This window comes from Vigna unguiculata, chromosome 6 (genome assembly GCF_004118075.2).
Source record: "Vigna unguiculata cultivar IT97K-499-35 chromosome 6, ASM411807v1, whole genome shotgun sequence".
Classification (NCBI taxonomy): Eukaryota; Viridiplantae; Streptophyta; class Magnoliopsida; order Fabales; family Fabaceae; genus Vigna; species Vigna unguiculata.
In genome coordinates, this window is record NC_040284.1 from 3,608,897 (window position 1) to 3,624,834 (window position 15,938).

At 32.5% G+C, this 15,938-nt stretch overlaps 1 protein-coding gene across 1 annotated transcript; it reads left to right on the forward strand.

Annotated features, from left to right (window-relative positions):
- The first annotated feature begins 10,837 nt into the window (after positions 1-10,837).
- Positions 10,838-13,462, forward strand: LOC114189113 (wee1-like protein kinase). Its single transcript, XM_028077820.1, has 10 exons — positions 10,838-10,927; positions 10,991-11,057; positions 11,131-11,203; positions 11,389-11,649; positions 11,797-11,867; positions 11,943-12,052; positions 12,134-12,171; positions 12,265-12,413; positions 12,626-12,979; positions 13,111-13,462. The coding sequence occupies exons 1-10, from the start codon at positions 10,839-10,841 to the stop codon at positions 13,198-13,200; spliced, it is 1,302 nt and encodes a 433-aa protein (XP_027933621.1). The 5' UTR covers position 10,838; the 3' UTR covers positions 13,201-13,462.
- The last annotated feature ends 2,476 nt before the right edge of the window (positions 13,463-15,938 follow it).

Sequence of the window (15,938 nt, forward strand, 5' to 3'; positions counted from 1 at the left end):
TCATTCTCTTTTCTTTCTTTTTCCTCCTTCTCTTTTCTCAACTTTTCGTCTACCTTTCATTCTTCTTTGTCCCTCATTTCTTTTTCAAATTTTTCTCTTTCCTCTTGCTCTCTTTGTTTTTGGAATGCTCTTTCTCTTTTCTCCCACAAGAGTATATCACATCACTTTTTATACTTAGCTTCACGATGAAAGAACTATGGCTCATTGTCAATGAAATCCATACCTCTCTCCACGAGTTCTCTCAACTCACGTTTGAGTGCTTGAGTTCTCTCGAAATTAGTTGGAACAAATTGTTGCCTCATGCATGCCCTCAATTCCTCCTAATTTCTAATGGCATATTTTCTACCAATTTGAACACGATATTGCCTTGAATGCCACCACTCAGATACATGTGCTATAAAGCTAGATGTGCACAAATCAACTATACAATATTTACTACTCCTAATAATGAATGGACGCATTTTTTCAATCCTTTTCTCCCAAGCATGACATTGGATCAACTTTGCTACCAAACTAGGGAATGTCACGCATAGCCCTATGATGTAAATAATGCTCACTATATTTATAATGCAAACTATTTTGATCCCAAAATTATCATGCAAAGTAGAATAGGGATACACACTCATCTTGGAAACAATTTTGAAAAACAAGTTTATCAAAAAAATTAAGGGAAATTTCTAAAGAAAGTAGTGCTCATGGTGATTGAAAGAACTTAGAAACTTGAACAAAGTGTGGAAGATGAAATCAATCACAAGTGGACCTCCAGGTTAGGCGAGGTGAGTCTTTAAGACTTCTTAAGTACCAAGGTCAATCCTTGCCAAGATACACTTGCAAAAGGTTTCAAAGAGCACACAATTGTCTAAGTGCTAAGTAAATAGAATCACTTGAGGCACGAAGCACAAAACACACAAACAAGTCTCAAAGAAAGCAAAAAGAGTAACACTAAAATGGACCCCTAATCTGCACAATTTTAGAGACTTTGGTCTCACAAATTGAGCCACTATGCAATAGAAAAACTTGAATATAACCTATGCAGCCTTAGGCAAGGTGAGAAAGCACTTGGAACTTTCAACACACTCACCACTAAAAACGTTTGCACTATATGGAAGAAAGGTTCTACTTAGAAGATGAGATTGAACACCTTGTGGTTCCCCAAGAGACCTAAGTAGGCCAAAATTACAATGACAAATATAAAGAAACTTTGGTGCACTAATTTGGTACTAAAAATGAAGCCACCCAATACCACTTAAAGTGTCAAATTTTGATTCTAAAAGAAGAAATTTTCACAAACAAAGGGGCTTCACAAAGGTACCAAATATGGTGTCCAAAAGATACAAAAGAATAACAAAATAAAGGGAAACAAGAAAAATTCAATGTCCAAAAGGTGCTACTAATGTGCTACCAATAATGCTCAATCCGAGAGCCAAACGCTTGGCTTTTAACCTCCTCTTTAATGCACAAAGTTCACTACCAATTAAGGCACTTGTAAAGCACCTTGTAACCACCAAATTGTAGAGCAAAACAACAACAAACAAGTCACGATTGGAGGCAAAACAACCACCCAAACTTGCACCAAAAAGACAACAAGGAAAAAGTATGCCAATCCAAAATGTTAGCGCTCACACTCACAAGGAAAAATGGCCCAAAACTCACACAATATTTGGAAGCAAAAGGAGGAAGCACTCAAGAATCAAGTAAACTAATGTCTACCTTAAACTCCACCTCCTAAAATGCTACCACTAGAATAGAAAGCATTCATAGAGTTTAATCCCCATAATACCATAGAAAGCATAAGGCCAACAAACTTAAATTAAGCAAAGAAAGAAAGCAAGAAAAGCTAATTAAGGAAGCTAAACTAAAATGAAGTAAAATGAAACATGACTGAAAGGAGAGCCAAGAAATGACAAGCAAGAAATTAAGGCAAGAAATAAAGGCTAACACAATCAAAATGAACCTAGAATAGCATTAGAATTGAAAAAGAAAGCTGAAAAACAGAGAAGTAAAAGTGCTCATAAAACAACCACTGTACTCATTGCAAATTTGTGCCAAATTGAGGGAATAAAATCCACTTCTATTGAAGGCAAACTCAAAGCAATATGGAGTACATAATTAAGCAAGCAATTATAACAACTAAGAGCACTTTAGAAGCTATCAACACACCAAAAACTGCAAGAAATTTGGAAAATCCTGAAGCTGCTAGGCCAGAAAACGGGATTTTATGCATCTGATTCAAAAAAAAATTCATATTTTTTGTACTCAACATTTTTGAGTGATTCTTTTTTTTTTCGTTTATCCCTTAGCTTCAAGAGGCAAAAATTAGAAAAATTGTATGCCAATCCATGCGTTCAGAATAAATCACAAACAATAGGTGTTCGTGCAATGAAAACTGAAAACAGACTGGAGCAGGGTTGCTCACGGAAATTTTAAGATGTTCTATGAAATTCAAGATGAATGAACTTGATTATGATCTAGAATCAAGCATGAATCATAGAAGAACATCTCGGACACTCAAAAGCATAATCCAATCGTTGAAATGGAAGAAAAACATGTAAAATAATTAAAGATCATTAAGATTTATGATTTTCACATGATAAAACATAATAGAGCACTAACCTTGATCCATGGGAGATCTTGTGAATATGCGTTCTTCAATTTATAATTTTGTGTGCTCTTCAACCATCATTTTCCAATCTATCTCTTTGCCTTTCTTTTCTCTTCTCACACGTTCGTGATGGGTTACTGTGAAAAGAACCTTATGGCCAGAGACAGAACCCAACCCTTTTATAAACCAACGTTCATCAAGTTGGTTTTTATTTTATCTTTAGTTTATTTTATTTTATTATCACTTCCCATAATAGTAACCAATAAGTCTTTAAATTTTATTAAATCACAATTGAGCCATCATAATATTTCAAATGAGTCACTAATAGAATTAATTCGTCAATTAATTCTAACATTCTCCCACTTAACTCATATGATGTCATAACATTATGTGATTTAATACATAAACATAATGTGCATTAAAAGACCTTACATAAATTGGTTTCATCATTATTCATAATTAAAGGTACAGAAATAATAAGAGTCATGGCAGTCACACATCATTCGATCGACATGATCCCTTCCATGTACTACTATATCATCCCTTTCTCCTTAATATGACCTTAAAGTGAGAAGTCCATAATGGGTTCAAACATAATGTCATTTTACAAAGCAATAACATAACATAATTTGTTTTCTTCATCATAATTTGCATGCATAAACATAAAGAAGAAAACACAGATTTCAGAAATTTATACATTAGGGAGCTCAGAGTGTCACATAAACATTAATAACATTAACAATCAACATTCACTAGTAGACATAATGCCCATATTCTTTACATGGCCAGCATACAATTTGGGCCGTAACCCTTTTCTTAAAAGGTCATTAATCATAAGATTTGTGCTAATATGTTCTATTGACACTCTACATTTTTGAACTTCTTCTTTAACGACAAAGTATTCCAACTCCATATGCTTAGCACCTTTGGAATACTTGTCGTTTTTAGAAAAGAAGACTGTTGCAGAATTATCGCAATAAATTTTCAGCGGCTTGGAAATACTATCGACTACTCCAAGTCCTGAAATAAAGTTCCGCAACCAATTAGCTTGAATTGTGGCCTCAAAGCATGCCACAAATTCAGCTTCCATGGTGGATGCAACAATGACAGACTGCTTCAAACTTTTCCATGAAATCACTCCTCCGGCCAATATATACACATAACCAAATGTAGACTTTCTTGTATCCATACAGCCGGCAAAGTCTGAATCTGTATAACCTATCACCTCAAGGTGATCATATTTTCTATAAGTAAGCATGTCATTCTTTGTTCCTTGTAGATATCTTAAAACTTTCTTTGCAGCTTTCCAATGCTCTAGTCCCGGATTACTTTGGTATCTACCAAGCATACCAACTGCAAAGCTAATATCTAGCCTCGTACATGTTTGAACATACATCAAACTCCCAACAACAGATGCATAAGGGATATTTTCCATTTGTTTCCATTCCAAATCATTCTTTGGACATTGCATGAGACTAAACTTATCTCCTTTCTGTATTGGAACGGGAGATCCTGAACATTTATCCATTTTGAATCTCTCTAAAACTTTATTAATATATGCATTCTGACACAAACCTAACAGTCATTGTGATTTGTCACGGAATATTTCTATTCCTATCACATAGTATGCCTCACCCATATCTTTCATTTCAAAATTATTAGAGAGAAACCTCTTAGTCTCACTTAATAGACCAAGATCATTAGTCGCAAGCAAGATATCATCAACATACAGAATCAGAAATATAAACTTATTCCCACTGACCTTCAAATATATACACCGATCAACAGTGTTTTCCTTAAATCCAAAAGACACAATAATATCATTGAACTTAAGATACCATTGTCGAGAAGCTTGTTTAAGTCCATATATCGATCTGTTAAGTTTACACACCATGTTTTCCTTTCCTTCTTCAGTGAACCCCACCGGTTGGTCCATATAAACATCCTATTCTAAATCCCCATTCTGAAAAGTAGTTTTAACATCCATTTGATGCAACTCAAGATCATAATGAGCTACTAATGCCATGATAATTCTAAAATAATCTTTCTTAGAAACAGGAAAAAATGTTTCTTTATAGTCAATGCCATCTTTTTGAGTAAAACCTTTGGCAACAAGTTAGGCCTTGTAATGTTCAATATTGCCTTGAGAGTCATGCTTAGTCTTAAAGACCCATTTAAACCCAACTCCTTTACATCTTTCTAGCAATTCCACAAGGTTTCATACGTCATTATGTGCCATTGATTTAAGCTCATCTTTCATGGCATCTAACCACTTATCAGAATTATTACTATTAATGGCTTCTGAAAAAGAAATTGGATCATTATCAATACTTAAGTCATTTTCTGATTCTTGTAGATAAACCACATAGTATCCAACAATATCAAGCTTAGACAAAGAAATTAAATTCGTAGTGATACCAGGTCATAAAAAGTATCCATAAGGTCTAAGTGATATCCAGTGTCGAGGATTAAACGATAAGTCCCGATTGCTTCCACTGGAACTTTCTCTTTATTGCCCATGAAGACGAACTTCTCACTTGGATTTATGGTTCGGGTTGTAAGAAATTCCTACATCACATTAGAAACATGAGTCGTACATCCAGAATCAATCCACCATGTATTATGGGAATCTTCAGTTAAGTTTGATTCAAAACATACGTAAGCATTATGCTCATCTTTCTTTTCGAACCAAGCTCTATGCTTTACGCATTCCTTCTGGAAATGTCCAGACTTCCCACAGAAATGACATTTGTCATTTTTCTTCTGGATTTTGGTTGAGGACTCGTCAATCTTCAGTGGTCCTTTAGCCTTTCCATGTTTCTTAGCAAATTTCTTTCCAACAACTCCTTGTTCTTCACATATTGAATAGTGTGGCTTCCTAAGTTCTTTAGTCGAGTCTCCTCCTGAAGTAGCATATTGTGCAATTCATGCACATTCCACTTGTCTTTCATGGTGTTGTAGTTCATCTGGAATGCACCATACTCAGACGGTAATGAGTTCAGAATGAATTGCACGAGAAAACCTTCCTCCACTGCCATTCCTAGAGACTTAAGTCTTGTTGCGATATTTGTCATCTCGATCACATGGTCATGCATAGTACGTGAACCGTCAAACTTCATGGTGGTCAACGTTTAGGACCGCTCTTCCACAAATTTCATAAATTCTTTTGCATTATCGGTTTTGGGGAGGGCTAACTTAATATTGCTTGCTATGCTCATTCTCATAAACATTAAGCTAAGTTTGTTTGACCTTTTCCAAGCTTTGTAATGGGCCTTCTCTTCATTACTACAAGTGTATCTTGTATTGGGGTAACACATGGCCACTCTAGGTTGTAGCCTGGTGGTTTAGCAAGTCTAGTGGAGTGTGCGAGATCATGGCTCGTACAACGAGGTTTCAGATGATTGTCCTCTTTAGTGCATCTGATAGAGATTTGGTAGTCTCAGAACAACTATAGACTTATGTTCGTTTTGGGGAACTCCACTTGTTGTCGCGGTGAGAGGCAGTGGTAAAGTTATTCTCGCGTGTGGAATATCAGGTGGTGGCCTATAGTCGGAGGGGCGAGTAGACACTCGTACGACAAAGATTGATCATTGACCTCACCCAAAGGGTGAAGAAATAATAGACGTCTAAATTAAGGGTTGAAATTTGAGGAACTAAGGAAAAAGGGAAAATATTAACACGGGTTATAATATGGAGATGTTGTATTTATTGTCATATTTTTGTTGGTTTATTTAAATGATCTCACCTATCTGTGTGTATTTGACGATGATCATGTAACTTGTTACATGGAAGCATATGTTGATGCAGGTGAGCATGTGGATGTGTAGAGACGGAGTGGGGAACACTTGAGGATTTTCACTGATTTTCTATTGGCAGATTATGGATTATTTGTACTAGCTTTATGAACATTTATAGTTGTAATACTTGAACGTCACGATTTTATTTTGGTTTGGCGCGTTGAAATAATTGTTTTAAATTTTCCCGCATTTTGGGAAAGAAGTAATTAATAAAGGAGGTTATTATATATATTAGTCTTGATTTTTATTTTAAATAAGTAATTTCCGGCGAGGACATTACAAGGTGCATATTCACTTTTACATACGCAACAACGAAAAATGGTAAAACCCTTAAATTTTATAGTTAGGGTTAATCAAAATAAATTGCGAAGCATAAATCTTAAAATCCCTAAATCCTTAACTAGGGTTTATCTAATTAAACATAACACATAATTGGAAAAACATAAATCTTATAACACATGATCTGATACCACATGTAAAATAATTAAGGATCGTTAAGATTTATGATTTTCACACGATAAAACATAATAGAGTACTAACCTTGATCCATGGGAGATCATGTGAATATGCGTTCTTCAATTTATAATTTTGTGTGCTCTTCAACAACCGTTTCCCAATCTATCTCCTTGCCTTTCTTTTCTCTTCTCACTCATTCGTGATGGGTTACTGTGAAAAGAACCTTATGGCTATAGACAAAACCCAACCCTTTTATAAACCAACGTCCATTAAGTTGGTTTTAATTTTATCTTTAGTTTATTTTATTTTATTACTAGTTCCCATAATAATAACCAATAAGTCTTTAAATTTTATTAAATCACAATTGGGCCATCATAATATTTCAAATGAGTCACTGATAGAATTAATTTGCCAATTGATTCTAACAAAACAATGAGACCTTTGCCCTATACATCCACAAGCATCACTTAAAAATCATAGCTCAAATGTGTGATGTAGGACTTGGTTCTCACCAAACAAGTGTAGAATTTAACAGTAAGAACGAAAATGAAGATGAAAAAAAATGCTTAAACATGACTTAAGACAAAACACAAGATGATGAATTGAAAATTAAAAGATGCACTGATTTTAAAATGATAAAAAAAAACAAGGACTCAAAGAACAAGTGTTGGAACAAAAAAAATGGAACCTAAAAACACATATTCACCATTGAAGCAAGGAGTACAATAATTTGAATCAACAAGATTCATGTAGCCTCAATGACAATCGGTAGAAAAGGAAGGAAACATGAAGAAACAAAAGATATGGAAGGAAACCTTACTCAAACCAACACAAATGATGAACAATGGCTTAAATGGCTCTAAATACCACTTGATGTAGCTTGGAGCACGAAAATGAAGAGGAGAAGGTCCATGGCTGCAGCAAAAATGGAGGAGTGGATTCAAGCTTGGAGGCTCTTGATGCAAAGAAGGTGAAATGGAGAGAAAACCTAGAAGATAGATTTATTCTAGGGAAGGAGGCTAGAGAAGTTCTTGGTAGAAACTAGTCTAGCAAAGTGACTCTAAAGGTAATAGGTGGAGTACTCTCAACACTTAGTCTATTATCAACCCAAAGTAACCAAATACAAGCATAAGAAGCTCTCATTTATAGTAGAGGAGCCTTCCTTAATACAATGAAAATGAGAAAGGGAATGAAATGCAAATGCATGGCTTACTCTCCAAGTTGCTCATGGAACCATTGGATGCAAAGGAGCTAGGATCTCGCGCCAAGTGTCCTCCTTCACATGTCTCATGCATTGTTACACTTGGCACCATGTGGAAGGAGTCTTTGGAGAGAAATTCTCGGCCAAGGCATAATTGGTCTTGAATTAGCCTAATTTGCAAGCTAATCAACAAGTTTAATAAAGCATGGCCTAACAATTGGCCCAAAATTAAAATCTATTCTGATACTCCAATCATGCACCCTCTTGTTATTGGGCCTCTTGGTGGGCTTTGGGCTTAAGATGCATGTGGACCATGGATTGGACCTTGAGCATGATTTGGGCTTAGGCGTTGGCCCAAGCTATAAGCCTTGTTGGGATCACATCACCTGGTTTTGCCTTCCAATCTCACACTTTGCTCGTCCTATCAATTAATAGGTTGGGGAAGTTTGGTTTCAGCAAAATCAAAAAATTAAATCTTTTCTTTAGCAATTAAAATACCGTGTGTTGGATTAAGGTGTGAATTGGAGGGAGTGAACTTGCGTTGAGTTGTAGGTAATAATGAAGTTATTTAAATTAAGAGAAATATAATGTGATTTAGATGAATGTAAGTGAAAGATTTGTAAAAGTTTGTGTGTGATGTGATTGATATAATATTTATTTAATTTTTAATTTTAATAGATGAAATTGTATGATTACAATTTTATCTTTCATGATAAATGTAATGTAAATTTAATTTTTATAGGAGAAATAATGTTAAAATGAATTTAAAGTTGTTACTTGAATTTTTTTTAATTTATTTATAATTATATTATTTTTATTGTTATTATATTATTATTAATATTAGTATATTATTATTATGGGTTAAGTATGTTTTTAGTTCCTGAACTTTGACCTAAAATTGAAATTCGTCCCTAAACTTTAAAAAATGAATGAATATAGTCCTTTTAACTCAATTTTGTTAACTTTTTTTGTTTAGATTTTGAATACATTTCTCGTTAAATATTGAGTCGAGAATGTGTCAAACGACATAAACAACTTCAATATTAATATGAAACACATTCGACATGTTGAAAAAAGTCAACATAATTGAGTTATAATGACTATATTCATTCATTTTTAAAGTTTAAGAATTAAAATTTATCAAAATTTCGATCAAAGATAAATTTTAATTTTTGATCAAAGTTTAAGAATTAAAAACATATTTAATCCTATTATTATTATTATTATTATTCATTAAAGAAAGTAAATAAAAGTTAACCGTAAGGGTTATCGCATGGACAATCACGTAATTGGATACAAATTATCTAAACCAAACATGTTCTGTACGTGTCTTTTTATCTGTGTGAATAATAGTGGATACAAACACAACCAAAAAGAAGAAATAATCTGCTACCAAGACTTTTAACAATAATTATAGAATGTTTGCTTTCTGGACAATAGAATAACGAGAGACAAATTTACCGAAAGATAGTTATTGATTTAAAGACACATGGTATTCCTGCTTTTTCAAAATAATTCCTTCTTTTTCAAAATAATAAAAGTAAAATAATAGGTCAAGTCAAAATTTAAAAAATAATAATATTTTAACTTATTTTTAACTCACTGTCCTTTAAGTCATCATTACGCCATATTACTTAAAAAAAAATCTAAAAATAATTAAAATAATGAATTAAAAATGAATAAAAAATATATATCAAAATATAATTAAGTTGAAATGTCAGGGCCTTTGCGGTTTTCCTATTTAAGACATATTCTTCTAAAGAGAAATTAACAAATGTTATTTTTTTTTTGTTTTATGTACTTCTACTCTGGTTTGAAGATGGAGCTCACATCCTGCGGCAGAACCCAAAGAGGCAGCTACCGATTTCCCATAACAAATCAGATGAATACGAAAAGGCTGAACAAGAAGCTGGAGCTCACATCCTGCGGCAGAACCCAAAGAGACAGCTACCGATTTCCCATAACAAATCAGATGAATACGAAAAGGCTGAACAAGAAGCTGGAGCTGGTGCCTTCTGTCGACGATGACGACATCATTCTTAGTATTGGTTTTACATCTATAAACAATATGCTTGCACACTCTTTTTGGTTCTTGTTATTTTATTTAATTGTTTTTTATGTGTGAATAGTACATATTACATATTAGTTTTTATTTTTTTTTATAATTTTTAATTTAAAAAAAAAATTCACATGTCAAATAATATTCTCATTTAAAATATTTAATAATTGTATTATAATTATATTTTAAATAATTATATTATATTTAATAATTAAATCTAAACTTATATTTAAATTATAGTCAAATTTAATAATTTGTAATTAAATTTCAAAAATAATTAATAAAATTTTTAATATAATATTTCTATAAAAATTAAAATTTTTCTGAATTTAAAAAATTAAATTATTCAATTTTAACCAAAATTAAGATTAAATTAAACAAAAATAATAAATATAAAAATCAAATCAAATAAAATCAAATAACAAAATCATAACTTGACATTAACTCATGTCAATTATTTAATCACAGTTAACATAAAAAATTAAATTAATAAAATATTACTAATTAAAAAAGAAATTAAACCACTAAAAATAGGGTGAATGAATATTTAAACGAATAATCAAGTAAGACATACAAATAAATATATATGGAATGTTTTGATTTAAGTAAATAAAGATTAGAAATATTATAATTTGCCATCATTAGCTGTGCTTTTGTCAGGGTCATATCACCTATAAAGTAAGTTGTTTATTACTCTGAAACACTTCATCTCCCACGATTGAGATGAATACGAAAAGGCAGAACGAAAAGCGGGAGCTGGTGCCCTCAGCCGGAGACGATGACGACATCATTCTCAGTCAAGAACTCTTAAGGTAAGAACTGTCTCACTCCCTTCAACCTTCTCTCTGACTCTCACCGTTGTTTGTCTTTCCCAGCACACCGGATTACTTAACTCCTGAAAATCAGTTTCCTTTGAAAGGCTTCAACAGTGACATGGACAAGGTAATATACATTTCATTCTATACATTTTTTTATTTTTTTTATTTTCATTTTCATTTTATATTTTTTTTCTCAGGTGGAGGAAGATCTTGTTTGTCCCGGAGCACCGAAAAAACCGTGTAATATGAAAATTAAGATATCCCGGATGGGTAGGAATAAGTGTTGCTTGCTACTTTTTCCTTTTTAAAATAATCATACTTACAATGTCTTGAAAAAGATTTGATTTTTAACCATTATTAGGGTTGTTATTTCAGAAAATAACCTATAACGGTGTTATTTTGAATGTAATATAAATATATACAAACTTAATACATTTACCTTCTGTCCTTCATAGATGATGGTGATGCTCTCAGCTCCGATGATGTTGAACCAGTTGTGGAAGTTGACAGTGACCGTGAGCCACTTGTGGATTTTGGTAGTGACTTTGTTCGAAAAAAATACTCTCATAAGCAAAGGACTGGTAGATATAGGTCGCTATCTGCAATGGCACTAATGCGTAGGGTTACGCCTCCTGCTTGTGTTACAAACCCTTATTTGAAAAATATTTCGGCAGGGAAAAGGGAGCCTTTTATATACCAAAGATCAACTTCCCCTGGTACGGATATATGTTCGAATGATTTCGATTTTTTTGTTGTTTTTGTTTTAGGTGATTTATTCACATTTAGGATTAAGAGGCAAATATTTGAGTTTTTATTACTGTATATAATTATGAATTATGAATATGAATTTGCACACAATGCAGGCCTCTGCCCTTCCCTCGTTGGTGGTCGTCGTGGTCTTTCACGCTACCACAATGACTTTAATGAGATTGAGGTATTATGATCGAAAAAGAAAAAAAGTCATGATTTTTGTTTTCATAGCACGCGTAACTTTTCTTTTCCTTACCAGAAAATCGGTAGCGGAAATTTTGGCAATGTTTTTAAAGTATTGAGACGAGTAGATGGCTGCCTGTATGCTGTAAAACAAACCAGCGACCAGTTGTGCAAAAATTCCGAATGGTAGCATCGTGATCATACCTATAGATGTTATTTCTTGTTGTATTTGTCTTAGCTATTTACACTATTCTGTTATCCTTGTAGGAAAGCTTATGATGAAGTGCAATCTTTGGCTGCAATAGGTTTCTATTCTAGGCCTTCAACTCTTGTTTTATTTTATTTATAATGACTTTCATATTGTTTCTTTTGCCATATTTACCTCCTTGTTTCTTTAGGTTTTCAAGAGAATATTAGAGGATATTATTCTTCGTGGATCGAGAATAAAATTCACTATATTCAGATGGAACTATGTGATCATAGCTTATCCATGAAAAGTTTCCCAGCATCACTCTCTCAACGATATGAAATAGAAGTTTTATATCAGGTGACTCTCATCTTATATATGAGATATAAGTTTTCTTCTGGTCCAAGTTTAGAGTAATATCATGTAATGCCTGTTTAGGCATAGCAAACGTCATGTAATTGTAGCTCCTGGTTTTATTATCCTTTTTAAATTACTACTTAAATTTATTTTACTGGATATGTCGTTTATGTTTACGGATCATATTTTGATTTGGGGTTATAATTTTGGGTCAGATTTCTAGTGCATTGCAATTTATACATGGGAAGGGAATAGCTCATCTTGATGTCAAGCCAGAAAACATTTATGTTAAAAGTGGTGTTTATAAGCTTGGTGGTTTTGGATATGCAACTCTATTAGACGATAACGTGCTTGTTGAAGCGGGTGATGCACAGTACATGCCGCTGGAGATTCTCAATGAGAATTATGATCACCTAGATAAGGCAGATATCTTCTCCCTAGGAGCTTCCATGTTTGACATAATTCGAAGGTCACGTTTGCCAAGAGCAGAAACTGAGTTCTCTAAACTTAAAGAGGGAAAGGTGCCACACTTGCCTGGAGTTACAGTCCAATTTCAAAACTTGCTCAAGGTCCTTCTTTTCATTCTACTTTTACTTCAAATATGGTGGAACACGTTTTGGCTTGAGTATGAAAATGTTGCTTCTGTATAGATTGTTGAGTCATATTGCCATTGTGACATTTTTTGATAATTCACTTGCAGGTCATGATGGACCCTGATCCTCTTAAGCGTCCTTCTGCCACTGAGATATTGGGAAATTCAATATTCGGAGGGTCCCTTAAGATGACGTAAGTTTGACAGGTTCTTGTAATTTTTATTTTGGAGGACTTGACCGTGTATAATGTAATTGGCCAACTTTGTGTCCTTTTTTTTGAAACATGTATATTTTGGATGTGGTCCACATTTTCCTCTCTTTTGAAGCATTTATTGTAAATGCAATGGTCGTGTTAGACGTCTGTAGTATATATTGTTATGGGGATTGCAGAAGAGTGCACATGGTAGTAGCCTTTGTATATGCACTAACCATGGCTCATTTGATCATTATCTGATTGCATCTACTAATTTCAAGATTGAATCTTTATAAATCTTTCTTGTTGAGGAGAAGAATCTGATTAAAATTTTGCTGTGAATGGGTAATTTTTGGTTTTTTCCTTGATTATTCTAGTCTATTCATACTTGATATAATACATACACAGTTTTCATGTTGGATTTGGGTCTTTTTAACTCTAACATTTGGATGTAATTTCAAGATCTACTCTCATCAATTTCATTTTTGTCTTCATGGTTTAAGTCCAACTATTTCTAGAAAATAATGTTAATGCGAGTGGAACAATCTTCTTTTGGCATCTTTTTAAATCTTCGAACACTTTTTTTTTTTTTCATTTGTTTCCATAAGCCTATTTGATGAACAAAAATATCTTTTTAAATCCCTTATGAGATTGTTATACTTTAAACTATTAAGAAAAACTTAAATTTTCGTTCTAGGTAACAAACCAATTTAACATACAGTTTACAGTAGTTTCAAACATATTTTATATTATGTGTTAGATAAAATATCTTGTCACTCTAAAGTGATGTGAAAAGGTATTGTGTAATGAATATATTGCTTCATTGTTGGATTTGTAATTTTTTAACTCAACAATTGGTGTTTTCATTGAATTCAATGACTAAAACTACACATTTGAAGGATTTCTCCAATGATGTTAAGTGCATTTTAGCATCGGTGAAATTACGAGACACAACAATACCACTTTCGAAATCATTACAAAAATTACAACTAATCATATTATTAAATAATAATATTTTCCCAATAACTCATTATTTTTCAAATCAATCCCCTTAAATTATCTTATTCTTCATTCTCATTGCTAAGCATTTCAAATCAATCACTTATTCTTCATTCAAATCAATCCCCTTAAATTTCCTAATTTTTAACTTTATATTCAACTTCTTTTCAGATAATTCGACCTCCAATCATATCCTTATTTAACTTATTACACCAGATATTTTATTAAAAAAATTATTTTAACTGAATAAATATCCATTTATTAAATTTCATTTTACAAAAACCAACCTTATTTACAATATATTATTATCATAATTATTATAATACCATAATTATAATATATTTAAATAATCTTATTAAAAATAACAACCTTTATATTCATTCTTTCAAGACTGAAACGGTCAAATTGCTGAGGGAAAATTGCAAAAAAATTGTGGGCCAAAATTACAAATTCAGCAAAATATAGGAACTAAAATTATATAAGAAAACAATCATACGTTTTGAAACCCTAATTTCTATAATTTCTTAAAAGACTAGAAAATATTTATTTGAAATTGATGAATATATAAATTCTACACATTTTTTAATTTCTGTATTACTCTTTCTAACATAATTATTGTTTCTTTCCGCATCACTGAAAGTACGTGTCAATGTACATGACAAGATAAGATGAAAGTTATGTCCCCTTCCTTTTTTTTGCAACAACACCATTTAAGGATCGATGATTTCTGAAAGAGGAAGGCTTGCGCGAGACTTAGAAGAAGTTCCGATAGGTGAAGTTGTCCTTCGCTGCTTCAGTATGTTGGTTACTGTTTTTGCGGTGGCAGTCACTTTGCTGGTCCTGTTTATGAAATGAAGGATTATCTTGATTGGACAAAAGAAAAAAAGGAGTATTCTTTATTGTTCATGTTTTTATTTTGTATAATGACGATTGGCCTGAGGCATGATGTACTATGTTAGTGGATAATCTATGTGTATGATACTAAGGTATGGTGTACATGTCATTTCTACGGGATTAGTTTTTGGCTACCGAATGGTCATATCCTATTGTAAAAGTAAATAGTACATTATCATTTACAGCCTGTTTTGTACTGCGTGTTCATTCGAGGGTGTCTCGTTGTTTCAGTCAATTTGAGAGGTATAACGTGTTCAGTTTCGGTCATTCGATGGGATATGGAAGCGAAGATTTGAAAGATGGATGTATTATTTCATCTTTTCAAAAAATGAGAGGATAAACAAGTATAGTCAGTTTTTTACCAAATTACCATTCGATTTTTGTTTCTGTTTTTCAAACCATGTTGTGGTGCTATGTGTTATAGAGGAGGATGGTACCGGTGTGCTGTGGTGTTATGAGAGGGGATGACACCGGTTACGTAACCGGTGCCTTGTTTTGTGAAGGACTGACACCGGTTACCACACCGGTGTCGATGATTTTAATTTTTTTTTACTTTTTTTTTAAATTTTTTTAACTTTTTTTTAAACTTTTTTTAAACTTTATATAATTTTTGTTTAAAATTTAATTGGTTAACTTTCTTTTAAAATTTAATTGTATAATTTTTTTTATATTCATAAAAATTTAATTTTTTTTAATTTAAAATTTGACATAATTTTAATATTTTTTTAATTTGTAATATTTAATTATAATTTCTAATTTGATCTATTTTTACAATTTATTTTATCTATCACATCAATCAAATTTTTTACTAACTTTCATCAAACTTATCTTCAAATCCACTCACTTTAC

Bases quoted from the DNA above. Each gene is read 5' to 3' on its own strand.
- LOC114189113 (XM_028077820.1), top strand. From the start codon at position 10,839: ATGAATACGAAAAGGCAGAACGAAAAGCGGGAGCTGGTGCCCTCAGCC. The intron at 12,053-12,133 runs GTAGCATCGTGA...TTATCCTTGTAG, and splicing joins TTGTGCAAAAATTCCGAATG to GAAAGCTTATGATGAAGTGC. The intron at 12,980-13,110 runs GTCCTTCTTTTC...ATTCACTTGCAG, and splicing joins AATTTCAAAACTTGCTCAAG to GTCATGATGGACCCTGATCC.